This window comes from Falco naumanni, chromosome 7 (assembly GCF_017639655.2).
Source record: "Falco naumanni isolate bFalNau1 chromosome 7, bFalNau1.pat, whole genome shotgun sequence".
Classification (NCBI taxonomy): Eukaryota; Metazoa; Chordata; class Aves; order Falconiformes; family Falconidae; genus Falco; species Falco naumanni.
The window spans coordinates 41,360,676-41,388,608 of record NC_054060.1 but is presented as its reverse complement, the minus strand read 5'-3'; the positions used below and the strand labels follow the sequence as shown (position 1 = coordinate 41,388,608).

Here is a 27,933-nt window from a genome sequence, read left to right as displayed (position 1 = left end):
AAAGCTGTAGGCAAGGAATTTTTTACATAGAAATAGGGATGTTTTCTCACAACAATAGCTCTGTGTCACTGTTGTAATCCAGTTGAAACCAGATGCTGAACTCTGTCTCAGTGCTGTCAATGCAGAGCAGCGTCCTTGGCATAGGTCTGGATTTCCATCTGGGTGACCAGAGCAGGTTGTGGAACAAAGCCCAGGTATTGCCATGATTGCCATGGGCAAGTGTTCCTGCATGAGTTCAGAAAGGAAATTTGAAAATGCTGTGTATCACACCAGAATATGAATTTCTATCGAAATTAAAATACTTGGCAAAGTGGACAGCCTCTGTAGAAATTCTGTTTCTGAAGAAATCCAGAGAAAGAAGAGAGTTAAAATCAAGTTTCTACTTTTTTTCGATATTAAATTCTTTGTTTTCTTTTTCTTCTTTTTAACTGCTTCATATTTGAATGTATATTGCTGTACATTTTCCTTGTAGTAGAATAGCATGTTTTTAAGTTATGATGAAGGATTGAACCAGACCATTTCAAATTACCTCTGGCACACAGATACTTATGCATTTGCCCTCAGATTTAAACTGATGTTACTTTTTAAAATCCTTAAAATCCTTTGTTACATGGAACTTCCCTCCCCAGCCCAGGGCAGGCAGTGGCTCTTGCTGAGGTTCTGAACTGGAGCAGCAGTGAAGTAAAACACAAATGACCAGAAAACAATTGTTAAGTATATTCAAAATCACTGAATGGGGATGTGTGAGACTTTCCAAAGTTACAAAGAATAGCAACTCTTTCTCCTCTCTAGCAATACTTACTCTTCTCCCACCCCTGAGATTAACGTCAAAATTATTAATTGTTCAAGCTTGGAATGACTCAGACCTTTCCTGGCTATTTTTGTGTTCGGTTGTTTGGTGTTGCTATTCAGGACAGCTGATAGCCCTTCAGAATCTACTTGTTTATTCATACTTTGAAAGATGGAAACATAACATTCAAGAGCTGCTATTTACTACAACAATGCAAATTTAAACTGTTAAAACCACAACAGCTTTTATAAATAAGGGGAAGGGAGAGGTAAATGAAAAAGCTTTCATACAAAATGAAATAAAAAATCAAAAAAAGTGCACAAGAACATCAAGTGAATTGCACATGTTGCAGTAAAAAAAAAGTACAGTAACCTGGTCATGAAATATTCCTAGAACATTTCACATAAAGTCATCATTTCTGAAGGAGTCTATCTATCACACTCAGTAAAAACAAGCCACTTTACCTTGCACTAGAACTACTGATCTGCTTACAAAGCCTGGTTTGTTTGGGTTTTAGGGTATTTGTCTTTTCACAGTAACTTCTAGATAGATGCATTAAATGTACATTGAATTTGTACAGATTCAGTATTGTGCACAAAATATTGTGTCAATGACTGGAGTGGAGAGGTAGTGAGCTCCATTTCAGTGCAAATAAATGTAAACTGAACATGTGAAGATTTGCTCTAAGGGTCAAGCAGAAAGGAATTAATAACACTGTAATTACCAGATTCCCCCTCTAATCGACTTTCCTCTCAGTTTCGGTGCAGAATGTGCACTTATCCTTCCTGCAGGTGCGGTACATTCCCATCAGACCAGTGCTCTGCAGCTCAGGGACTCTCCTGCTCAGGACAAATGGTGGAGAGCAACCAGGACACGGGTCTTCCTATAGAGGCATAAAGGTCTCTTGGCTGAAAGAAGAAATGGACTTTCTGTATCTGCTCCACTCAAACCCAGTTTCAACTTCTCAAAGGACAAAAAAAGAAATTGTGACTCAAGAGGCTTTTGTATACGTAACTCTGATGGCTCAGGGGAAATTCCCACTTTGGGATAGCTTATGAAATCCCAACCCTGTGGTTATAAATGCAGCTGGTGACTGTGAATTCTTCAATCAGTCAGCTGTCTGCAGGACACTGTCACTGCATACCAAACAAGCACTTACGTACATGGTCTCCACCAAGCCGTGTGTCTGTATTCACCAACCTCTACAGCTCTGCTCTGTTACACTCACTTAATTTCAAGGAATTTTCTTCAGATTTATATCAATATGAGTAAGACCCAGACCTTCACTGCTCAGCCCCGTAAAGTGAGATGCACAGACTCCACAGGTGATTTTCTCTCTCGCAAGCTCTTGCTTATCAACACAGGGCCTTCACTGGCAAAACTGGTCTGAAGATTTCCTGTTCCCCATCCCTTTCTCTCCACCTAGTATTTTTCCAGCCTGAAGCAATTCCCTGTTGATGTTGCAGGAGACAAGGGGGTAGATGCTAAACTGGTAGTAATGGAAGTCACTGGACAAAATTTCAGCAGTTTCCAAAGCTTTGCAAGAAGATCCTTGTTCAGTGTGAATTGAAACTCTTAGTTTTTCAACATTTTTGTGTTTGGGAAGGGGACAGCTATGGACAGAGTGCCCATAGCTATAATCAATTCTTCTGCTCACGTCCTGTTCCACAAGTGCTGAACACATTTCACACAAAACCATTACAGAATCTGAACTTGTGTGCCCAGACAGACTTGTATGTGTGCAACACACTTTTAGTCCTGTATTAAGGTATAAAAAGCGGTACAAATAAAATCCGGTGCAATGCATTTTCCCTACTTACACTTCTATCTGATTCCATGGATGGTATGCAGGCCAACAAACAAAATCAGATCTGTCAGCTCTCTGGTGGGGAATCCAAATAAACCATAGTGCACAACAACTCTGTCACCTAAGGTAAGAAGGATTGTGCTTCTAGCGTAAGATTTGCAAAGACGTAGTTCCAAATTTAGGCTCTTCCATCCTTACTTAGGTGCCGAGTCAGGAACGAGGCACTCATCAAATCAGTTCAGCAAGTCACACCTATCAACTGAGCTGTAGTCGCTGCCAATAACCATTCATGGGCTCCTCGGCCTCCCCAGCTGTGAGGGAATGTGACTTGTTAAAAACTTCAATAAAAGAATTTCACGGACAATTATAGCGGTTCAGCTGATAGATGGTAACTTGTTAAGCTGCCATAAATCAGTTGTGAATCTGAGCTGTAAATAGGTGACCTAATTTTCAAAGAAGCTGAGATAATAACTTTCATCAATGTCAAAGGGAGCTAATAGATACTTCAAACTTCCAAAGTCAGGAAATTCAGGGCTAAATCCTAAGCCTTTTATTCTGCCTCAGTAATATCTGACACCAAATGTGGTCCTATTGGCTCAAGTGGAACCACACCTGGCTCAAGCAAGCTGGCATTGTTTAGGCACCTGAATAAGGATTTGGAAGCCTAATTCTGCGTATCCATTTTCATAAATCTCAAAGTCTGACTTCCACAATTTTGAAATAATCTCTCTTTCATCCAGTGATGGTGTTATAGCCACGGAGGTCCAAGGAGGTAAGAGAGGCTGGGTTTTGTAGGGACAAGATCTTCATGGGAGGAACAAAGAAAATTGGTTTAGCAGTGTTGCCTCTCCCTTCTGTTCCTGTGCCTCTAGGGCTTTGTTCTGTTCTGACACTAGCTCCATGACTGAGTAAAGCTACTGTTTACAGTGCAGCTACTTCTAATTTACACCAAAAAAAGAAAAAATAAAGCTACCCAAGCAGAATTTCACCTATTCCTTATTGCCAATGTAATACAAAATGAACTGTATTCACTATGCGCAGATACAATTGATACATCCTTAAATAAATCTTTCCTTCACTTTTAAAGGAATCAGAACTTCTGAATTTTAGTCTATTAAAAAGATCTGAGATTTGAATGTTCAGAATCAAGTATTCTACTCAATAATAAAGGTTCAAAAAATGGAAGTAGAAGTGTTAGCAAGATGGTGTTAATGCATCAGAGAATTAGCAACCAGCACACTTAGCAGAAATCCAAACAGTACAAAAGAAACTAAAATAAAAATCTCATTCAGTGAAGGAAATGTGATTGTTTTCCCAAATAAGTTGTTTCTCGATAATTTCTAAATTGTGATCTCAGCAAGGATACTAAGCTCCACCACAGCCCCAGGATACCTTTTAATTCCTCACTGATACTTGCTTCAGCACTACTAATTTTTCAGTGCTGGCTTTCATTTCTTGTTCTTTGCAGACCAAGCTCTGAGGTGAATCATAGGTGTTTTCTCTTGGAAAACCTAACAACAGTCCCATGTTTAGCTCTCTGTCTCCTCCATTTTCTTCTCACTCATGCTTCAGAAGCATATTTCTCTTAGATTAGTCATTGGAGGGTGCTTGACCAAACCAGCAGCAATTCTTCCCCACCATGCACAACGTGCACCCTCACCATGCTGATGACGCTGAGTGCCATGCCGGGAAGCTGCTGCATGTCTGGTGTGCCTGGGGTCACTGTGTGTAATTGTGCTGTAAGTATCGAATCAGTCTGTCTGGGAGAGGCAAGGTGTCAAGAAGTTTAATGCGGTTTCTTCCAACCAGGCTTCGTACCTTGATGCGGCAAAGATGGGAAAGAGGTCGTGGGGGTTCTGAAAAACAGGCAGGTCAGAAACATGAGCAGAACAGGTTTAAACTTGAGAGGGACAGCTCAGCTTGGCCAGGTCAGTGTCAAGAGGAAAATGGGAGGATGAATGAAAAAAGGGGGCTTTTCCGTAATAGAGGGATGATTCATCTGGCATTGGTGGCAGCTCGTCTATTCTGAGTTATGACATAGGGAAGGAAGCAGGGCAGGAGGATGGGGTGCTGTATCCCATCTCAGCCTTAGCTATGGGATTTCTAGGAAGATTTAAACGAGCTGCTTCACAGTACTCAGCCTTCCCACTGAAAATAAATGTAATATGTACCAAAATTAGCTTGGTGCCAGGAAACTAATACTGATAATGTCTATGAAAGACTTGATCCTGAGGGAAAGGATATTTGGGAGAGCAGAATGTTAGTAGAAGCTTTAAAGTCCACTGGTGACTGCTGGGCTGCTGTGGAGATGGTCATGCTGCCCACCTGCCCTGATGTGACTGCACCCCAGGTGCGGCCAAATGGGCCTTCCCGCACTGGCAATGCTCCTTCCCAGTGGGTCAGATCCGCAGCTGGTGTACATCACAGACCCAGCAACACTCAGCAATTTCTACTGCCTCATGCCTGGTCCAAAATGTAATTCAGTCTCAGTAAGGAAATCCTATCAAGTTCAAGTGGTGAATACTAAGAAGAGATGGTAACTGAGGCTTTGATTCCAGCAGCGGGACTATTTGTGTCCGATTCTCTCCTGGGTGACCATACCTGCTTTTTCTTTAATGACAGCCCAGTCCTCATAGCTGTCAATATGCTCCTTGAGCCGGGAACAGAGCTGCACATTACCCACATAATCCAGCAGAACATCGATGATTGGACCAGCCCAGCGACTTATTTCTGGAGTAGACACCATTTCACAAAACTTCAAGGAAAAAGAGATTGACTAAAGTCAGTGGGACGTGAATGCAACCATGGAATCTACATCAATAGCAACAGGGCTTTGGTGGTCCCAACCTTATACCAGCTGTGAGGGCAATTACCAGATTCCCTTCAGAAACTTCAACTAAGCACTTTTTTTTTTGCAACTGAAGATGGAATCCCCTCTTTGTGACAGCAGGAGGATACAAACCTCTGTTGAAGTCCGAGCTCTGGAGCATGGAAAAGATGCTGAATTGTTTACAGGGTCCTACTTCCACAGAAATGGGAGGGCGGAGGAGTTTTGCCCCAAGCCAGTGAAGGAGCTGCTGAAAGGTCCATGAAGCCTAGGGCACTGTGGCCCAGCATGCTGGGTCCCTTTCCCTTCTTGGGAGGGGCTCTGTGTGGCAACTGTGCAGAAAGGAGGCTTAGGGAAAGAGGGAGATCGGGCCAAGCACAGCACCTCCTGCTTCTTGTGAACCTACTAGCATCTGCAGCTTTTGGGGACGAAACACCTCACTAGAAACAAGTCTGGGGAAATCTCTGCCCAGATGAATCCCAGGCAGTTTTACTCACTCATGGGAGAACTATCCTGGGCCTAATACAGTGATGTCTTCCTTACACAGTCCTGGATTAAGCAAATTTTCTGTTGCCCCCCATGGGAGCTGCAGAGTACTTAGAGCTGTTGCATGGAGGGCTGCTTATGGTGATATTGAAGAACAGATTTAAGGACCTGACTTTAAGCAGTCTCATATCAATAAAGTAGCGACTTCTCCTTCCACTTTAACTAAGTATAATACACCAGACAGCTTCATCTATCTCTGTTAAGGTGCTGCATATGACGAAGATATCTATGGATGTATCTGCATGTGAGCAGTCAGAAAATTTAACATGAATTGCATCATGCTGTGTGGGTAAGAACTCAGGCACATGGCCAAACCCAATTGGATGATGGTGGCTTAAACACCGTCTATCACTTTAGTCACTGAGACTGTCTGCAAGCACCCTCCAAGCCCACCACAAACAGGAAAGACAATGCACCAGCTTAAATCTCTTTCAGTTTAAGCTCCTGTAACTATCTAATAAAAAAATCAAAAATCAAATTTTATTACATATGCATGAGCCCTAAATCAAAACGCATTAAACTTTTGTGTGGATACCCTTACTCAGAATTAAAGTTATATTACCTCACCCTGGAAAGAATAAAGCTGCAGAAAATTATAAGGCCATTTTATTCAAGGTGACAGCATTCACAGAGGTGTTTATTACTCTTCTGACTTTTTTTCTTTTTTCCACTGAGCACCACCCTGTAGTGTTTCCCAGGAAATTTAGGTACAGTAACGTTGGGAGGATCCCAGTGGACAACCTACAGCTTCCTACCTGGACCACTTACAGGAAGTTCGGTTTAGAATATCTGGCTGCATTCTCCAGTGCATATGCCATTGACATGCAGTTACTTATAGGATGTGCAAGCTGGGGATCTACACTACCACTTCCAAGCAGTAACTCCACATTATCGAGTTAAATGAGGACACATGTGTAGGGCAATAAAACACTGAATCTCACTGCTTTCCTTTTCTTGTCTCTGCCAGAGACCTGGCCTGCCTTTTTCTCTCTTGCCTATTCACAAGCTCAGTCTGCAAAAACATTCTCTGAAATAAAAATATTCCAAAACATGTTGCAGGAAAAAAGGCACAACAAAATGAAGCAAAATTATGCAAACCTGCAGCTACAGGCAAAGGGATTGACTCAGGGACAAAGCGACTCCGAGCATGCATCTTGGCAGGCCCCCGAATGCCCTCTCGCGGCAGTAGGACACCTCACCCTCCGTGTTCGCGGGTCTGACATTGCAATTCTGGAAACGTGGTGCAGTGAGACAGCAACCATTTCCCTGCGTTTGCTCTCTCCAGCACACATTAATTTAGTAGCAACAGTAATGATTTATAGATATTCATTTTTCAAATCCACTTCCAGTAGCTCATGGTCTTTACTGTGTAAAGACTAAGCTTTCAGATTTATTATCTTTCCGTAATCATATACAATAAAATAAAAAATGTACACATTTTGTGTGGTAAAAGCTATAGTTTCATAAGATACATTCTATATTTCAGAATACAAAACGTATCACAACTATATTATGAAGCTATACCACACAAGCCTTACTTTCATTAGACAAATTCCTAGCAGTAAAGGAAGCAAATTTAAAAAAGTATTGGCGGGAAGGGATTGCTTCTTTTCTATATGCATTTGCCTCATTCTAGGCACTAATATGATTTGATACAGCTTCTGCTACCTCTGCTTCACATGGTCTGACCATTAAGGTGATGACCTAATATATTGTTAGGCACTAAAAGTAGTTGTAGGTGAGATCCAGAGTGAAATAATGTCCTTAAATAAGTAAAAGCAGAACGGGTTTTGAGTGGCTAGGATACAACAGAGGGCTACAGACAAACTGTCTCTCCTTGCCTTGGAATTCCAGCTCTCTGTTCACTCTACATGCTACTATATCACGGTTCAAGAACTGGAGATGATGTATTTTATTATTTCTTCTTTGACAAAAGTGTAGTATCCTGAAGGAATTTCGTTGTGACAAACACTCTCAAGGAGAAGTCAGCTCTGTTTGGTATAAGAGATTATTTTGATGGACTCTTACAATCCTCTTTCTAAGATTTCTTTTTATTCATTTTTTCCTAGACACATTACTAGAGAGTAAAGTCTTTTGGAAGACAGGACTAATAAAAAGGTCAAGATCTCCTATGATCTATTAATGTCTTCCTCTGTTCTTTCCATTACCAAGGAGCATTTATTAGTGACAACCTCTTTGGGCTAAATGACACTTTCTTCTGAATCCCTCAAAATTACACTTAAACTAGATAGAAGGTGATTTATTTCTTCCCTGCTTCTTTGCAAAATAGAAAGACTGCCATGCTGAGATTTCTTTGTTGTGTTGCATGTTGAAGGGTAGGAAATTTTGATTGGAGTCAGCACACAGAGATCAGAAAAAAAACCCACGTGTAATCTGAGATTCTGCAAAGTTCTTTAAGGAATTGATAGTTCAATTCCAGCCCATCAGAAGCTGAGCCTAGCTGAGATTCGGAAAGGACTGCAAAGATACACGTGTAAAGTGTGGATATCTAAAATCTGTAAGGGGCTTTGAACATATGAAATCATGGATCTACATCTCCTAACGTCTTTTGAAAACTTCAAATATAATGCACAGTCATATAGCTAATGTAATGATTTACGCTCTCTCACCATGGCTGTTTGTTCAGTAAACTGGGGAATTGCAACTATTTACATTCATTAGTTTACCCTCATAAAGAGAAGCACTAGACAATTCTAATTTAACTAGGAGATTAAATTCTGTATCAGGCAAAACAAATCTTATAGGGCAAATAGAACAAGCAGGTTTCTACTGCCCATATGCTACTGTCCATATGTTACTGCCCATATGACACTGCCTATCAAGAAAACATGCTTTATTCCTGGCACCTCAGGTCCAAAGGAAAAGAATACTGTAGATCTGACAGCAAAGCCGTCAAGATGGCCATAATTCACTACAGATTCAAGCCAGGGCCACAGCAGCTGTTGCCTACCACCCTGCTGTCATTGAACATGGACTTGGAACATTCAAGGACTTTCATTGAACCTTTTTTTCTGTTAATAAAGTAGGAGGGAAGGCATCTTCTATCACAGGAAATCTGGGAGAAAAAATACATTAAAATTTGCGGGATACGTGAGTAGGAGATGTCCTCAGAAGTACTGTGGGTAGACAAGCAGTGCTTACCTGTACTATGGTTGGCTCCTTGGACAGCTGGGGATCGTTAAGTCTGTCCCGTCTGTAATTTAATGCAGGGTGTGGGCCGTTTCCATACTGACACTCAAAGCAGGAACCTGCATCACAGCCCAGATCCAGGAGATACTTCAGCACGGAAAGGTACTTCATCGAAAACATGATGGTAGCTGGAAATGTGGTGGGATGGCTTGATATATAGGCATCAATGTTCGCTCCATGGTCAAGGAGCAGTTTCATGGTCTTCAGGCAGCCATGGCGAATGGAGATGAGTAATGGGTTAATGAGGTCAACATTGGGGTTGGCTCCAGCTTGCAGCAGGAGCTCTGTGGCATAGATGTTGTTATTAAAAACAGCAAAATAGAGAGGGGTGGTGCGTCTGTCCTCGTAAAGGCAGGACCGTTCATTGGAGAGGGTGGTGTTGACATCATAGCCAGCATCGATCAGCTCTTCCAAGATGTCATCATTGTTGCGTTCAGCTGCTAAGTGCAGGGGGCTGATGCCACTACGCTTGACACGGGTGCGGCTGGTCACAGGGATCAGCATGGAGACAATCCTGTCAGGTGGAGAGTCAATGAACAGCAGTGAGCTCTAGGGGACCTAGGGGATCTACAACCATACAGCAAATCATAGCTGTATGGTTGTAACCACCAGAGAGAGCCTGCCAACTCAGGCACAGGAACAACTCTCTCTGAGAGAAACTAAAGTGTGAACTTGAAACATGTCAGCAACTCCCTGTGCTCCTACCTTGCCAAAAATGTCACTTGCGTGACTCCTTCTTTCCTGGACGAACAGGTGTTTTTTGAAATTATCACCCAGTTTCTATGAGATAGTGGCAGCTACAGGGGGAGTTACGATGGAAGAGATGACGTGCTGGCACTCACCTACCCTGTTGTAACTTGTCTTAGGTGCCACAGCCCAAAAGGCAGATGCCCAGCCAGGATCTCCCAGAGTTCTGCACCTTCATCGGCATGCTGTGGGTAGGACTGGAGGAACAGGTGCATGGCCTGAGGTGCCAGCAGAGAGGCTGTATCTCCCCACCTTCATCGGCATTGTTTTATGTTTTATTGCTCAGCGGAGAAGGGCACTAACACAAGATGTTGGCAGGCCTCATGGGTCACAGCCACAGCAAGAGGCTTGAGACAGAATGGGGTGAAATCAAACATTCCTCTGCAGGACTGAGCTAGAACAAACTACATATTTGGTTCCCAAGCCTCCCTGCCCAATTTTACGATTCAGTTATTACCCTGGCTTGATCTCCATCCTGGAGGCTCTCACTGTGTGGCTTTTGGCTGTGGCAAATTCATGGGACTATCAACATCCATCCCAGATCATGGGGAGCCAAAAAGATAATTAGGAAAGGGCAGAAAAAGAAATAAAAATATTTTCCAGGCTGGTTTCCATGCTTTAGCCCAGGGAGAAAAAATGTACAGCCAAGTCCTAAACCCCAGTAATCAGGGGTTGCTATTGGAAAGTGTGATGTGGCCTCAGACACAGCAACATAAATCAAGCTGCTCTCGTTCTGTAACATGAAGTTCAAACACATGATGTGCAGGAGCCCCACAGTTGCAAATCTGTGATCATTTTTATTCTCCATAGGTGCCAATGGAGCTGCATGACCAGTCCTTTGGGTTAAACCCTCATTTCCTGCGTGTAAAACTGGATGGTTTAGCCAAGGCACTAGGTTGATTCTGTAAATACAGACCAGTCACCTTAAGCTACTTCCAGAAAGACTAGGGACCATCCAGCCTGAGTCTGCCTACTGTCTCAGGAGATGCTCATGTTCCCTGTATATTGTCTGTGGAGAGAGAGGGATATCTAAAATGAAACTTGTAGGAGTCAGCAAGCTAAGCACACCTTCTCCTCCTCTTCTTCCTTCCACGCAGACTTTATCCAGCGGTCAACAGTTCTTCAAACATGCAAATCTCAGTTTCCTACCATGTAGCATGTCTCCTTTAAAATGCTGCACATCTTCAGCTTGACTGCAATGCCTGGTCCCAACACTCAGCCCTCAAACGTATATTTACATAATGAACTAAGCCAAATGTAAACGCTAGTCTCAGGAAGACCTTTCTTTGTGATACACCGAATGATCCTGTGAAAGACAGAGCCTCCAGTGCTCCCAGGAGCTGAAATAAGAGTTGAAGATGCATAACACTTTACAGGATTATGTTCCTATTTAAGTGTTGGACTGTTGATGTCTCTAAGTTACTTCTACATATCATTTTTAAACAAAAAGTCTTTTAAAATATGTAAATATCTTGGGAAATCAAACACCTTTTTTTTTTTTTTTTTTTTTTTTTTTTTTTTCTAAGCAGCCTCACTCATTTTCCAGCACTCTGATGCTCACCAGGGAGCAGGAGGTTTGGGCGCTGGTGAGCTGGCAACTTCCCACCATTAGCAAATGTTCTGTAAGAGCCGTAATAACAAAAAGGGCACAGAGCACTGCGAGGACCATGCCAAGTACCAGCATTAGTCATCCCATGATCAACTGTTTTGAAGATTTAAGGGTCTGTTTTGTTCTTTCCCTCCAGCATATGTGCTTCAGCCAGCTCTTCACATCTGAGTTAAAGAGGCACTGTGTCATTTCTGACTGCAAGGGAGGCCTGAAACTCAACACAGGGGTGCCATGCTGAGACTCTGCATCCAAATGCTGCAGTGTCCCAGGCCTCAGTACACTCCCTGTACCCCACATTTATTTTGGGAGGAAAACCAAGAAGCATCACATTTGTATCAGTTTCATTTCGAGGCTTGAATCGTCTTTCTTCCTCATCCTCCAAAGCGGGTCGGTTCAGTAATATGGTGCCTCCACTTCTGCAGTCTTTCCTGTCTGTCTAGAGGGAGAAGGCAGCCAAGGCCAGACAAGCCAGGCTACATCCTACGTCCATCACAAGGCTGAGCCTCATGTACAGTTTTGAAATAGTGCCAAGTTTCCCCTTATCCCTGGCACCTGTTTTTGTAATTTCTATTTGTTAGAAACTATATGGAAAGGCATATATATATATATGGCAGAGCATCCTTAGCATGAATGTGCCAAAAATTTAATGGCTTTCATTTACTTGATAAATTTGCCCACACTTCACAAAGTCTTCCCTTCTCAGCATCTCAGTTCCGAGGGGGGAGGAGTTAAATAACTGCTTGTGATTGTCCTACAGCCGATGAGATGACCCTTATGAATTTCAGGTCAGTATTGACAAGGTGTCACTTAAAATAAACAAACACCAAGCAACAAGAGTTGACAGTTGAGCCTTGGGACTGCATTCTTGGCTTTTTGATGGTAGGGAGCCTTCGTGCTCTGGCAAAAAGTTGAAGCGTGGAATTCCTGCAGAATTACGTATTAAATCTGCAGGAATACAAAGAGAGGTCACCGTGAAGGGTGTTATTTTACTGAATACCAAAGGAATTAAGAATGATCAGCCAATTGGGCTAAAGCTTTGTCATTTAGATAAATATTTATAAGAGCAGATATTTTTTTCTTTTTTCTTTCTTTTGCACTTAGTTTGCAGCAGTTGTGCACAAATATTTGTGCTCAGTCTTTTACAAGTGAAGGAACTCAGAGTTTGGGCTAAATTCTGGTCTCATTTATGCTGCTGGGTGTTGGGAATAAATAGATGTGAGATCTGAACCAGGCACTTTCCTTCATAACATGGGGATGGACTCAGCTTGTAGAGTTTCCATGTAAATTTCTTTTCAGGTCAGGGTGAGGAACTATTGAGGGGAGTAGAAGATTCAGAGAGCTGGTGCAGACTCTATATACAAATTGGACTCAGATCAACTTACTGTATTTTCAGATGAACTTTTTTTGAAAGTGAGCAACTAAAGCTGGGTTCTGTCTCTGGCACATTTCTCATCTAAAATGTGCGTTTTTTTTCAAGAAAATGTCTTTGTAGCTCAAACCCCAGAGAAAATTTTGAATCATGCCTGCATTAGTCTATGTAGGGTATTCATGTACACGCTGTATGCGTATAAACACACACTGGGCTGCCCTCTAGAATACACAGCTTGCACACAAAGCAGGCCTACTCCAACTGCAGAAAATTATCGTCTTCAGGTCTATCAAAGTGATTTGAGAAGCTTAATAGGGATTCCCAAGCAGACCTAAACACTAGGATAAAAGATGCTATGGAAAGGCGTAGTGCAGTCAAAATTTTTCATTCCCCAGGCACTGCGAAATATATAAGAATCTGCTCCTGCAGTTGTCTGCAAAGTTAGCTTTACTATCCAGAAACAGTCTTTGCAGTTGGATATACTCTTTCCTTTGACTACTGCTGAAAGGATTTTGATAGAAGCTGTGACAGAAGAATTTGCTACAGTCACCAAAAGGGTCTGTCACTGTGAAATGTGACTGTATTTTGCAAAATGGCTGTGGGTCACTCACCCTTCCAGCAGTGAGGGGTTAAAGGCAGGAGCTGTAACTTGCCCTAGGATCAGAATGCTAAGGAGTTCATGCTCAGAGGCATACTCCAATGTCTCAGGTCTTGAAAGAGCTCGGTCAACAATATTTCCATGACAGTGCAACAATCCGATCCCTAGACAGCATTTTCTAAATTGATATCCTTTATCACAGGCTGTAGAGTTTCTCCTATAAACACTTCTGCTTCAGAGGACTAGTAAGTCTACTCAATTCCTGGTTATTTTTCCATTAGTTACTTTTCTCACTGTTCAAAGAATGTGCTCAGCTCTATCCCAAACACATTTTACTTCAGAAAAAAAACCCACTAGATCTTTTTATGCATTTGTCTGTTATATTTAAGTCATTTAATCACTCACTAATAGAGTATATTTTCCAGATCATGAGTAATTCTTGTACTTCTTTTCTGAAGCCTTTCCAATTTCCTGAAAGGGTTCTGAAGGGGAGGATACCAGAACTGGACACCATATTCTAGCAACAATCTTTCCAATGCCCTAGAGATTCACTTAACCACTTCCTGCTGTCAGTCTGAATTATTGTTAATAAAACCTGGACATACCAGAGGTGAATGCAGCATGTTCTGCTTGTACAGGAGAATCACAATGGGCTCATGTAGGAAAAAATGAGGACTAACTCCTACCCCTACACACATGCACACGCACAGATGGTTTTTTATTCTGTCTCAAGCATATTTTCTGGAGCTCAATTTAATCTGCTTCCAAGATACATGAGTCTTTTTAGTTGTAATAGGTGACATCTTGGCAAAGCTAAAGGAATCTTGCACCCACATTCCTGCTCACCCCATCCTAGACCATCCCAACCTGCAAACACGTTCTTCATTTCCAGCCTGAGCTGTGCAAGCAGAAAGACCAGCTCCCAAGTGGCAGCATCCCATGTTCACAATTAGATCTAGAACACTCCAATCTCCTTTTAATAAGGACTTCAGATTCTTGTCTAAAAGATGAAACTATGAAATGAACTAAAACTTACTCGCAAATCCCTTTTTTGGCTGCTATGTGAAGAGGTAACAGGCCATCCTTATTGGCTTTATTAGCATCTGCTCCCTGGGACAAAAGAAATTCCACGATAGGTACGTGTCCATTTTTACAGGCTTCATAAAGAGCAGAGGCGTTATCACTGGCTTGAGTGTTTATATCAGCACCTAGGAAGGAAGAAAACCTTTGTAGCACCAAAAGGTTAAAATCAGGTGGAAGCAACATGCTTTGAATGGACACATACATCTCCATGACACTGAAGCTACAAAATGTGCTGGACTGGGATGTGAATGAGGTTATATCAGAGGTGATACAGTCATATCAGTTGTATACAGTTACATCATAGCTTTCCACTGGTTTTAATATGATGTGAATTTTATGAGGGAGTTTAACATGGGTGGTGACTATTAGCTCCCAATCATGATTCTAGGCTCCATTCAGCTGCAGCTCAAAGGCAAAAAACTTTAAAACTATAAAATTATTTATATAGCATGGCCTTTTCTTTAGATACAATAATTCCATTTGTATTTATGCGTCTATACAATGTATATAGATTATTCCTGAGCTGGAGTTTGGGCTAGATAACATCAAAAGATGCTCTCCATAATTCTATGATTATATATTTATGATATACATTTATTTATATTTAAATATATTATTTATACTTTTTATATATTCACGCTATAAGTACATTTATACTATTTACACTATATTTTAGTTTTAGTACATAGCCAGGCCAAAAGAGTACTCTATAACATGACATCTGCATGGTACTGAGTAACAATTCTAATCAGCTTTGGTCATGCCTTATTCAATGAATATTTATTTCATTTCAAAACTCAACACCTAAGGCCACATCACTTCACAAGGTTCCAGTTAGGCTCCAAATGGTAGGTTTTACCAAAAAAAGATGAACTTTATTCATGAGCTACTAGATTATTTGGGGCATTTTTTTCCTGGAGCTCTAGCGTGTATTTGGCTTAATAAACAACTTGCAAGAATAAACCAAGACCTAATACTTTTTGGCCACAAACAATTTGGATTCTAGCTTTTTCTGTGCTAGATGTTTAAGGCCTGGAAGCCTGGGTTTTGACTGTAGTATACCGTACTGTGCTGTCCTCAGGAGGGCTGCTCTATGTGTATCCTAAATGGGAATGACATTTCACTGGAGTTTTGCTTTTAAACTCCAATAGAGGAGCCAATCAGTCTCCCATTTGATCATGAAAACTCCTTGCCAAAGAGAACACTTCCCTGTGCTCTCGCCCCAAACTGAAACATCTGTGTTGTATTTGGCCCTTTGAAGATGTAGCTGGAAACATCAGGAGAATTGCAGTGACAAAACATAACACAGGACTACGATCCTAATGAAAAAGAAATGAAAAAGAAACCCTTTTTTATGATGAACATTGCTCATCATAAACAATGCAGTGATATCATTCCTGGGATTCTCAGAGGATCTTTCCAGGGCTTGAAACAATTGGACAGTTTTATTGGATTTTCTCCTGTGTATTTTTCTCAAAATTGAACTTTACGGAAATCCTAATATCTATCTAAGCTGAAACACAAATCACATCCTGGCTTAGTTTCTAAAATTGTAGGCAGCATGGTGGACTAACATCCATATAAACTGGTCACATAAAACTGACTTGAGAATGCTAGCTGGACAGCAGAACACATTTTTTGTTCCCCAACTCATATTTTAGCCATACTAACTGCTTCAGAAGTTTTTCTTATCTTCATTGCTGTTTAGCTCTTATTTCACAAGTGCAGGGCCCAGCTGTTACCTACATTGAAGATATTAGCCCACAGTGAAAATAAAATATGCCTCAGAAGAGTAGTAAAGTACGTTGTGCTTATTTTAAAGCTGTTTTACATGAGTGGAGCAGTAAAAGGTAGATTTAGTGTAAACTAGAACCAAATTCACTCTGTTCACATGTTTGAACATATACACACGGAGAGAGCAAGTCTGCTTCTCCTTGGTGTAAATCCATTAACTGTACAATAGTACTCATCTATTTTCAGCAGGATTCATTAATGGAGGACAGCTAACCTTGCCCATCACTGCACATGTTCATGAGAAGATGGGGTTGGCTAATGTTCAGCTTCTGACATCTATTACCACCTACAGTTATCTTTTATGACTGATTGGATTTTAGGCTACGTGTGTGCAGCAATATGGGTTTTCAATCAGGCAGTGTAATTAGAGAGCACGATATTACTTCCCAAAGTAGGTGACCATGAATGAATGCTGAAGAAGCGGACGTGTCTGGGCCATGCTCACTGGAAGACCCTACACAATTCAGCCACCTGGAACAACAGGGTTTCAGCACCTCTGAAAGCTAGGCCTTGTCTCCAGAAGCAGAAAAACTGAGCCAGGGAGAATTAATGGCAACTTTGAAATATGAAGAATGAAAGCAGTAAAGGCATTTAATGGCACAGCTGTACTCACCACATTTTGCGAGGTATCTCAAAGCTTCCAACTGCCCACTCTCAGCTGCCACAAACAAAGAAGTGATCCCATAGGCATTTGCAGACTCGATCTTTGCACCTCCTTTCACAAGGATATCAATAATCTCCAGGTCATTTCGGGAGACAGCCTCATGGAGAGCAGTCCATCCTCGATTGCAACGATGGTTGGTGTCAGCATTGTACTGCACCAGGAGTCTTGCAGCCTCTGCATTCTTGCGCTCACAAGCTGTTTTGGAAAAAAGGGAAGTGATTAGGACAGGCTTTTGAGAAGATTCTGGATGTTGTGGTATCCATTCCATGTAGCATAGGGCAATATAATACAACTAGGCCATAGTCAGTAAAGACCAAAGTTCCATCTAGGTCAATATGAGGGCCAAGGCTGTTACCAAATGACACTGTCTGGGGCTTGTAAATGATGTGGCAGTGAAGGCAATCTTCAACCAGGGCCTGGAGGAGGCTAAGTGTTCTGTGCAGGACTTGTGCCAGGCCTGGCATGGAGGGGAATCCAGCCCAGCACGTTTGTACCAACCGGACACCACAGTGACACAGCAAGGTGACAAGGTGCAGGAGATTATTTATAAAGAACAACATGTTACAGAAATCATGACTTGAAAACTTTCCAAATTCGGTGCAAACTGACTGGACAACAGATAAAGCTCTATATAGACAAAAAAAAACCCCAAAACAAGCTTAAACCAACAGTACCCAGGAAAGGATCCTTAGGAAACAATAATGATGTGAGTCAGCAGCACTTTCTCAGCTTGCAACAATTTATAGTTCAGGACCATCCTGAGCTAAAGATATTTTCTTGATAATTAATAGTATTTCGTTGATTTTTATTCTACCAATTTGTCCCATTGTTTTTTGAATCCCAAATCGTGAGGCTTCCTGCACACCTTTATGGTGGGACCCCAAACCAAAGGTACCTAGAATAAGGCACATTTACAAACCCCAGTTAGCATTTGTTGTACAATGTATAGAGAGGCCAGCACATTCCATAGCAATTGGGGTTTTTTCTTTGAAATAATAGTGTCTTTTCCTCACAGAATTCCCACCTTTTAGTTTTGGTTCTTCCCTTGGGATATTGCCATGGCTTCCTCACCCATACGCAGGTGTCACTCATGTGTACTGAAAGCAACTATGTGATTAGACACTTCTGTAATTACCTGTGCATGGCTCTGCAGAGTTTAATTTGTTTACGCACTGGGGATGACTAGTTTCTTATGATATTTTTTCTTTTTGTTGTTGTTGTTGTTGTAGGATAGACCAGAAGATTTTGCATCAAGAGTAGCACATCCTTAATAACAGTTTTCCTCTGGCTAAATGGTGCTTTCCTTTTACACTTGCTGTTATTATTAGTAGTATGAGCACTGCTACTACTACTACCACCACTACTGTGTGCTAAATGCACCGTTGAACAGCTTTCCTTTAGCAGACTATAGGCCAGAATTTTAAAACAAATGCATTTTAAACTGAGCGGCTCTAATGCTAGGCATCCAAACTTGGAGGCAAGATTACTGTTTTAACCAGTAATATGTGCTTTTTAATGTTTTAGAGTGCTAAAAATAGTCATGACAGGAGCAGTCAGTTAAAGGGCATGGACATGAAAGTGTGAGAGATCATCTCCTTCTTTGAATCTTTGTGATATCATAATGTAAAGCTGTTCTGCTAAAGAAAGTGTTCTCTCTGACCAGCAGCAGAGTAGTATGTTCACACTAAACACTTTACCTACCTCACTGAATTGTTTACAACCTTATGCATCTCCCACAGCACACAGCCTGGCCTGGCGCACACAATATAGGAATCACTGGCATGTCTACAGCCATCGTACTCCCACATCTAACAGGACCTACTGTTTAGATGAGCATACATATTCCTGTACAATCCAGCTTTCCGTAAGTCTGGGACATTGTACAGACACCCTGTGCTTAGGGCCCCACTAAGCATCACCCACCCCACCCTCAGCCCATGTGGCATCCTGCAGGGGCAGCTCTAATCCTGCCTCTGAGGCGGATGAGAAGGCAGGCTGTGGCATGGCAGGTCAGACATAGTAGGCAGGGAAGGTAGAAAATGGGAGCTAATCACAGTTTCGGTCTCACATCACCAGCCATCCTGCAGCTCTGCCTCGGTGGTGCCAGAAGAGCTCAGCATCCCTGGAAAGGCAGCCGCTTACCTTTGTAGAGTGGCGTTTCTCTGGCTTTGTTGGAGATGTCAGGCTCGGCCCCAGCCTGCAGCAGGGTGAGCAGGCAGTCCAGGTTGCCCCGGCTGGTGGCCAGGTAGAGAGCTGTCTCCTCATTGAGGGTGCGCTGGTCGATTGTGCCAGGGTACGCTGTGAAGAAATGGCAAGCCCAAAGCCATCACGGCACGTAGTGCACAGGTATCTGCAGCATCATTACCTTTCAAGATCCTCCTAGCTTTACGTGACTTTTTGTTGTTTATTTCTTTTCTTTTCCTTTTCCATGAGCAAAGCAATTTAAGAATATACTATAAAGTTACTGTAACTCAGATCAAGCACTTTAAATCAGTGGCCGGCATAGATTAAAATGTTCAGCTATGGCCACTGGTGATGCAGTAAGTTGTGGAGTAACTGCTCTTCAGCAACAGTTTGAAAACAAACTATAGTAGTTAACCACCTTCAGAGATAAGCAAAGAGGTGCTGGGCTGGATCTCCAGCTAGTGGGAAGTGGGGTAATTGCTGTCAGCTGTGGCAGCCAAGCAGCTCACAACAGCTGAGAGTTCAGCTACAAGGCTTTACTGTGAGATGTCCAGGACTTGGCAAGATCTATCCAGATACCACTTTCTCTGGAAGATCCTAACTTTTAGAAGCTTCAGTCTGGGAACCTATTCTCAAAGAGAAGGTGAAATTAACATACGCTCAGAGAGATTGGAAAAAAGCTTCACACACTGTCCCAGACCAGGCTTGGGTTTCTGCTAATTCTGTTTTTTAATTTATTCATATTCTTCTTCTCCCTTTTGTGATTACTTAGTTTTAACTTCACTGACCTTTTTGCAACAGGCTCAGGCAACCCACTTGGCCATAGTACGCAGCTTCATGGAGGGGTATCCAGCCATCCTTATTAGGTTCAGAAAGGTCTTTTCCTGATTTCATCATGTTGCATACTGCTTTTTCATCTCCATCCTTGATTGCTGCCACTACAGGGTCAAGTTCTCTTTAAAATAAGATTAAAACTCCTTCATTACTGAGAAGCTTTTTGCAGCAACATCACTGTATCGTCTAGCCAATATAGTGAATCCCTAGCCTATATAGTATTTATCCTCCTAAGGTGTCTGGCTACAGGACCTGTAGAGGTAAAATTTGTCTTCTCTGATTTGGCCACTCACAACAGATCAGAAAAATCACCGTCTGGAGGTGCCAAGCTCTCTCCTTGGAGTGTGAGGAAGGTGAAAAGTGTGACTAATCTCTGACATAAACACTTATATTTTAGATAGCTGGCGTTGGGGGAGACCAGCTTTACCCTTGCTCTGTACACTTCCATGAGTGTCCATGGTTGTGATAACTGCATCACCCTGCCATTTGCTGTCCCATGTGGGACATGTGTTTCCATATGAGATCTCTTGAATAAGATCAGCTTTGAAGATAATTTCTTCTGTTCATCCCTGAAGAAAACTTTAAATTTGATTTGCAGGTGGCTTAGCCCTAAAACAGAAATTCTCAACAAATCTTATTCTTGTATTTTAAAGATACTTCCAATTTCTCTTACACAATGCTGTTTTCAGACGTTAGCCAGTCCAGTTACGAAGAAGGGAGAGCTCTGGTTAGACTGTGTGAACATCAGGGTGTTGATCTGGGCTTTCCTTTCTTCAGCCAGGGAGGATTAAAAAACCAAATCCACCCACCCAAATGAAATTCTGCACTGCCCTTCACAACCATGCCCCACAGGTCCCCAGCCTTTATTTCAGCACTGAGCAATCAAATTTTCAGAAATGATAACCACCTCAGAAATTATAGACCTTCAAAAGTGTGTATTCAGTGTCCCAGTAAGAGATATTAGGTGCTGGGCACTTCTAAAAATCTGGTTGTGAGAAGCCTGCTTGGGAGCAGACCCGTTAGCTCTGTTGACAAGTCCATTCCTGCAAACCTCTTAGGCAAGTTAGCAATTCCCCAAGAAACTGCAGCAGTCAGGGGCCTCTGGAACCACAGCTGGGACCTGATGCCAAGCTGTAAAAAGATTTGTGATCTGGTCCATTTGAACCCAGCAAACCACTGTCAGACTCCACAGGGTCAAAAAACTTCTAGGCACAAGGAGTAAAAGGAATAAAAAATTATTAGGGAGAGAGGGAGTATTTTAAGGCCTCTACAGAGTAGAAAGTGATTGAAATGTGTAGAATCACTGAAAAGTGTTAAAGTAGTATTTCAGTGTTTATCACAGAAAACAAAAATAACATGACAATCGTCTTTTGATGCTACCTAATTCTGAAGCTTTCAAGACAAGGCGTACTGTGAAAATCTACAAAGAGCATGAAGTGTGCTCCATGCCACCCAGAAGTGAGACACAATGAGCAGCCTACTAGTGTGCTTTGCTCTGCCAAGCCTTCTCTTTGCCAAGCTTGTGTTCTGCACAGTCCAGACAGCAGCCCATTTCTCCAAGCTCTGTAAGAGCTATTGCAGAGCAGGGCTGACTGGGCACACCAGTCCTGCCGAGCAACAGCAAGAGCTGCTGTGGGACTCCCTGCAAAGTGGGGTCACAATGCTGCCTGTCACCGTACCATGGGTCGGCAGGGCCCGCCACCCTCCTTCCACCCCGGCTGAGGCTGCTGACAGCGCAGCAGAGGCAGGGAGCAGGTACCCTGCGGGTGATGCAGGCAGGACCCTTGCCCCTGGCAGGCAGTGGCTCTGTGCCTGGCGGTGGGCTGGCTGTGCCTTCCAGCGTGAGTATCTGTTCATGCTCCTGCTCAGCTGTGCTGGGAGAAGGCAGGCACTGCTTCCTTATTCTGAGGCACCAAATGACTAAGCACCAGGACAGCAAACACCACAAAGGAAGAAGCATTTTTCCACTTCTAATGGGGACTTGCAAAAAATGAATAATTTCAGAGACGGAGAACAAGAGGATGTTGGAAACATAGGACAGTTTGTGGTTCAAACTAACTCTAAAGAGACATCTTGCAGCCTTGAAAGCAGAGACAGGGAAGGGAAGTGCATGTCTCAGAGAGACTTTTAGCATCACCAGAGCAGGAATACAGTGTGCAGTGACTGTCATGCAGAGCAGTGACAATGGGAACAACCAGAAGAAACTCCGATTATGGCAGAAGGTCTAAAATTCTACGACAGAAATCAGAGACAGAAAAATAGGGGCAGCTCACAGCACAGGAGTCCTCAAAAAGCAGATCATTGGTACAGCCTCTGCATTTAGTGCAAGTTACAGGAGCAGCCCTGGATTTTGTTGCCTTGCAGGGGCTGGGCAGACTGACAGCCTGAAATTTATGTAGACATCATTAATTTCAGCCTGCCTAGAGGTACCAAAATCTGTGCCATAACACTAATCCTAGCACTGAAAGAAAAGTCACCAAGCTGCTTCTGTGAGGATAAACTCAGGGACTGCAATGGAACAGGTGAACACATGTGTGCCATGGAACGGGAAAGACACCATTTCCCAGGTGAAAAAGGACCTAGTACCACTTGCTCCTTTTCTGTAGCTGGAAGCAGTGATCTCAAGACAGCAGGGTCACAAAAATAGCAGCGCTGGAATGGAGGGAGATATGGGACACAAAGCCAAGCTTTTTGCTTGAGGAGATAACAGCTAGAGCAGGCAGCTGCCTTCCTGGCCACAGCCCACCCAGGAGAAATCAAGTGACCTTCTGATAGCTGCCCTGCTGAGGTCCCAGGGACACTGTTGTATCTCCACACTATTTAGAGTACCCTGGGGATTAAGCTTAACACTGCTAGTTTTGTACAGATAACAGATTTTTATACAGGCATTTTAAATTGGGCATTTTGTTGAAGTCTGCTAACAGCAACAATTGGCACATTTGGCTGGGAGAGGAGGCGGAGGTGGGGGACCTTCGTCTTTAAAAGCCTCTGGCACAAGGCTGCTGAAACCATCTGTTGTTCTGTGTGAAGGTTCAGATTACACTTGCAGGGCTGTTCACTGCAGCCTGAGGATTTGGGCACATGATTGCTACCAGCACTTAATGAGTTACTGCATGCCAGGTGGGCCAGTGCAGAAGGCTGTGCATTGGGCTGGCACACAGCAAATGCAGAGTGAATTACATTTAGCTGAGGCCTCAGTGAAAGCAGAGGGTACCTTGGATCTGTGGCAGGGTTAAAAATGTGTGAAGAATCAGTTACTACTCTGCTTAAGCCCTCAGATGCTGAAGGAAGCAAACTTCTGTTGGGCTCCTTGACCTTAAATGATTCCTGAGTAAAATGAGGGGGTTTGCTGGACCAGGCTGTCGATGCTTTAGCCAAGCAAATTCCAGATCAGTACAGAAAGTTTAATGAGTTTCAATGTGTAATCCTTGTTTTCTGCCTGGCTCATAATTGGCTGTTCTAAAAAAATGCAACACATTCTACAGCTTGGATTTTGTCAGATACAGAAAAAGTGAGTATTAAAACTACAGAGGAAACCTGAAGATCTGATGAAATCTTAACCTCACAGGCAAGTCAAAAGAATAAAGGCATTTCAAAGGCCAGCAGCCAAGATAATAAATACTCATTGCAGATAAGATGTATGATGGGGTCAATTCTGGGTGCTGCAGAAGCAGTTCAGTGGAGCACAGAAAGGTTCAGGAAGCTCCTGCTCCTCCCTTTCCTGGCAGCCTGGTGAGATGCAGGCAGCATGAAGGAACAGCATCTCCCCAGGTGAAGCCTGCCTGGCTCTGGGACCAGGGCTATAAAGCAGTCATGACATCATGCTTTCAGGTGGCTTCCCAAAGACATTTTTGCTTTCACCTGGTAGCAGAGGAGCCCTAAGTTATCAGCTTTATCCCCGCCTTCTTGTGGACTGAACCCTACTGAGCTACCTAATACAGAAGAAATGCCTGCCCTCCAGTCATTGCACCCAGAGCAGCAGGGAGGCATGTAAGGTGTGCAGAGCACTTAATGAGAGGATGTGATCTTAGTGTGGCCAAGGGGCACTGGCAGGTGACAAGGTTGAGGGAGGCTTCATGCTTCAGCAGAAATAGGTTTTCACAATGTCAGGGAGGGCAATGTCAGTGGGGAGCCAGGCACAGAGCCTGGATCAGCTAGGGTGCAGGGTGAGGTGGGGGAGATTGTAGAGCTGGGTAAGCGATGAAAGGAAAAGTGGTGGGGGGGGTGGTCACTGCAACATACATCCAGGGAGGGACTTGTAAGATGAATAAAACAGACTAGAGTGGTGGGGGGGGGGGTGGTCACTGCAACATACATCCAGGGAGGGACTTGTAAGATGAATAAAACAGACTAGATTTGGACTGGGTAGATAAAGACAGGCAAGAATTTTCTGCAGGACACAGAGTGTGCTGATTTTCTTCTCTTCATCTCATAGCTAAAGGCAGGTGCATGCATCTCTCTGCCTGCCGGGAGCTGTAATAAACTCAATACGGTCCAGACATTTTCACTACATACAGGCACTGGGGCAGAGTGTGGGCCACCACTATCCCTGTCTGCTTTCCTCATCCATGACTGTTTTCACCTTAGCTTATTTACAGTCTCTGCCAACTGCAAAATGTGGCTAGAAGGATTAAAGTCAGTCAAGCTGGTTTCCTCCTTGGGCAGGTAAGATGTGCTATGGCTCCTCAGCAGCCCTCCTCAGTGTGGAAGAACAGTGCTGGTATTGCTCAGAACAGGCATGGCCTCTTGGGAGCATTTATAAAATATTTATTTTGAAGGACTGGACTTTCTCACCCTGTTTACATACTGCAATAAAATGTTTGTTTGTTTTCCCCACTCTTCCCCATTGCTGAACTTAATACCAACACAGTTACTATCAGCACCTGCCTGCCTCATCTACTGTGTTGACTCAGGAGTCAGCCTATATAAATAAACCACAGTGCAGGCATCCCTTCCCTGCCATCCTTGTCCCCTCAGAGCTACCGAATGACCCAGAGTACCCAGGACATGTGCACTGGAGGAATGGAGAGGGGTCAAGGGGGTGAAGAGAACAAGGGAGGTCTGAGGTGGGTCACCTGCAAGAGCCTGGGCATGGTCCGGGGCAGCTGGGAGGTCGGAAGGAAGAATGGGAGGGCAGTGACGGTGCGGTGCAGGTATCAACAAGACCTCTTCCAGATGAACACCACCATTTCCCCCCACCAGATACTGTTGCCACCCCGAAGAACTGGCTCAGGGGGAGAGTGAATAGCAAGGCTTGTTTTGACCACAGGGAAAAGCAGGAGAGGAAGGCACTTACACGGGCTGGGATGTGCTGAACAGGCTGCCATCGTACCTTCGCCTGAACCCCCAGGCTGCCCCCGAGCTGGACGGCTGAGCACGGCCTCTTGGCTGGGCCACCAATCTGGAGTGGCGATGACATGAATGAAATAAAGAGAAATACTCCGAATAGGAGAAACAGGTCATGTTGAGGCAGAAACAGAGACACACATCCGCAGAGATAGAGCGAGAAAGCCTGCCGGTCAGGGCTTTGAATAAAAGCAGATGGCCACGGCTTGCTCTGTGCTGGATTCAGCTGCTCGCTCAGCTCGAGATTATTTTTGGCCCTCTGAGGAAGCGTCAGGGGATTCAAATGACCATATAAGACAGCAGTGAGGTTAACCCTACCACCACCGCTCAGGAAGCAGGGACGAGGCGAGCTGAGGTGACACTCATCACCTCCAAAGCGCCACGCAAGCAGGCAGAGGCAGGGGTGGAGGAGGGCCCAGGGCACCCGGGTGCCAGCTCCATTTCCAGCTCAGCTCTCCTGGGTGGCAGAAGAGTACAGCAATGCTACAGATCTGGAGCTACAGGCTGCAAAGTTTTTCCCTCCAGTGGGAGGTCAAAAGCTGCTCAGCTGAGGCAGAAGCAGGACAGGTTAGAGCATGGAACAGCAGATGCTGTCTTTTGCCAAAACAGGTGTCAAAGGACCCCCAAGGAGGACAAGACCAAATGGCCAGGGGAGCCCTTGTTCTCCCCCGCATCAGGTCCCTGTGGCAGAGCTGACAGTACAAGTGCACAGTAATGATACCAAGAAGCCACGACCTTTGGTGGGAGCAGGATGGCCCTGCGGCACAGCATCCTGATTCCGCAGCTATGAAACGCGCTTACTGCTCATCAAATTGTTCCCAGTTTCCCAGCCTTGGAAACCAAACAATCACAGGTGGTAATGAGTGAGGTGTCAGAGGAAGGTGGAGTTATGAGAATGAAGGAGGAACAAAACTTCAGTTACTCCCAGCTTATTAAAAAAAAAAAAAAAAAAAAAAAAAAAGGAGTTTAAAAGGATATTTTCCCTTGGCTTTGGAGTGACTTTGTAACCTCTTCCCTCCCCATTTGAGAAATCTGTGTTTTAAAAAATGAAAGGAGAACAATGTCTGGGTTTGAAACTGTCAGCAGGTGTCTGTAACCCACAGCCCAGCACCACAGGGGAGGGGGATGCTGCCACGCTTTGGTGTCTGGAGCTGCTCTTGGCTGAGAGCAGTGTGCCTGAGGCCAGTCTCCGATCTGAAATAACTACATCCTTTAAAGACTGCAGTATTTAGAAGGTAGCCAGCTCACACTGTTTTATGTACCTATTTTTGGCCTCTCTCCTCTGTTTTCCCATAACAAATGCTGTGCTCCGTCTCTGGCAAAATCTAGGCTCAGCATACAGCATGCCCCCGTGGGGAAAGGAGCCACTGGCTTCAGCAGGGCTGCTGTTGTTCAGGAAAGCATGTAGCAGTGCCCCTTTTCTTGTTTTATCTGTTGCTTACAGCAGATAACATCAAGCAAATTCTCATTTTGCTGTGAGGGCGTAAATTGTTGACCTCATTGGATTTAGAGCAGACTGGCTTTCAAACTAATGACAGACTCACAGAGCAGCCGCTTGGTAAAGCTAATTAAAAAGCATGTGTTTTGACAGGGGAAGCTGTTTTTCTCTTCCCGGGCAGGGTGTTTGTCTGGGCCAGGCAGCTCAGGCAGGGGCTCACTCACCTTTGCCAAGGGTAGATGCGGTAGGGCGGGTTGTGGCTGCTGGCGTGGCTGGGGGCGGCTGCCTCGCTGGGACCTGCCACCATTGACTTCTGGTGGCTCTGGGCAGCTGGCTGACCCACGGGGTCCTCTTCCAAGCTCTGCTGGATGGCCATCTTTATCAGCTCATCTTCACTCAAGCTACCGTACAGACTGTATTCCTCGCAGCCTATAGTTTGTCTTTGAGTATTTGCTGCTGTTGTAGCCATTTTTATATTTTTTTTCTTTTTTTCTTTTTTTTTTGGCTTTCCTGTAGAAGGAAATTGTGATCATCAAAATTTGGAAAATGAAACAAACTCAATTATCTTGTGCTTTTATTCGGCTTTGCCTCTTCATTAGACTGACCAGAAAACCCTTCAGAAATCCTCCTCCGGGGAGAGAAGATTATCAGCTAAAATCTGCATGTAAATGTAATGAACTAACTCCTTTCTGTCACAGAGAAATAATTGACTTAGCTGGTGTTTAAGAAAGGGAAGTGAGCTGCTGCAAGCAAGGCAGGTTTTTATCTACTTATTCTGGTTACCACCACTCAAAAGAAAATAAGTAAAGGAAATCCCCATAAAATTGAAGAGCTACAGCTTTGAAATTAATTTATTTAGGAGAATGCCAATGGGCATCTATTGTTGGGTTTTGGGAGGATTGTTTTATTTCTTGCTCTAATTGCAGAAAATTAAGGGAAAAGGTTTGTATGTTTGCTGGTTCTTCTTTTTTATATGGTTGTAAGTTCTCTGCCACAAAGTGTATAGAACTTTGTGGAGTAATTTTTTCTACCTTATCTGGAGATCTCTTGAGCAACATGCAAAGCTGTTCTTTGAAGTGACTTTCTT

At 43.5% G+C, this 27,933-nt stretch overlaps 1 protein-coding gene across 1 annotated transcript; it reads right to left on the bottom strand.

Annotated features, from left to right (window-relative positions):
* Window positions 1-927: 927 nt before the first annotated feature.
* Window positions 928-27,480, bottom strand: ASB2 (ankyrin repeat and SOCS box containing 2). Its single transcript, XM_040602292.1, has 9 exons — window positions 27,071-27,480; window positions 25,359-25,463; window positions 20,017-20,183; window positions 19,187-19,342; window positions 16,994-17,239; window positions 14,540-14,711; window positions 9,133-9,694; window positions 5,199-5,352; window positions 928-4,453 (listed from the first exon to the last, which is right to left on the bottom strand). Exons 1-9 carry the CDS (start codon window positions 27,313-27,315, stop codon window positions 4,317-4,319), a joined length of 1,944 nt encoding a protein of 647 aa, XP_040458226.1. The 5' UTR covers window positions 27,316-27,480; the 3' UTR covers window positions 928-4,316.
* Between the last annotated feature and the right edge of the window lie 453 nt (window positions 27,481-27,933).

Coding starts and splice junctions, on each gene's coding strand:
- ASB2 (XM_040602292.1), bottom strand. CDS start 27,315: ATGGCTACAACAGCAGCAAATACTCAAAGACAAACTATAGGCTGCGAG. Junction 25,464..27,070: donor CGCATCTACCCTTGGCAAAG/GTGAGTGAGCCC, acceptor TCGCCACTCCAG/ATTGGTGGCCCAGCCAAGAG. Junction 4,454..5,198: donor TGTCATTAAAGAAAAAGCAG/GTATGGTCACCC, acceptor CCTGTTTTTCAG/AACCCCCACGACCTCTTTCC.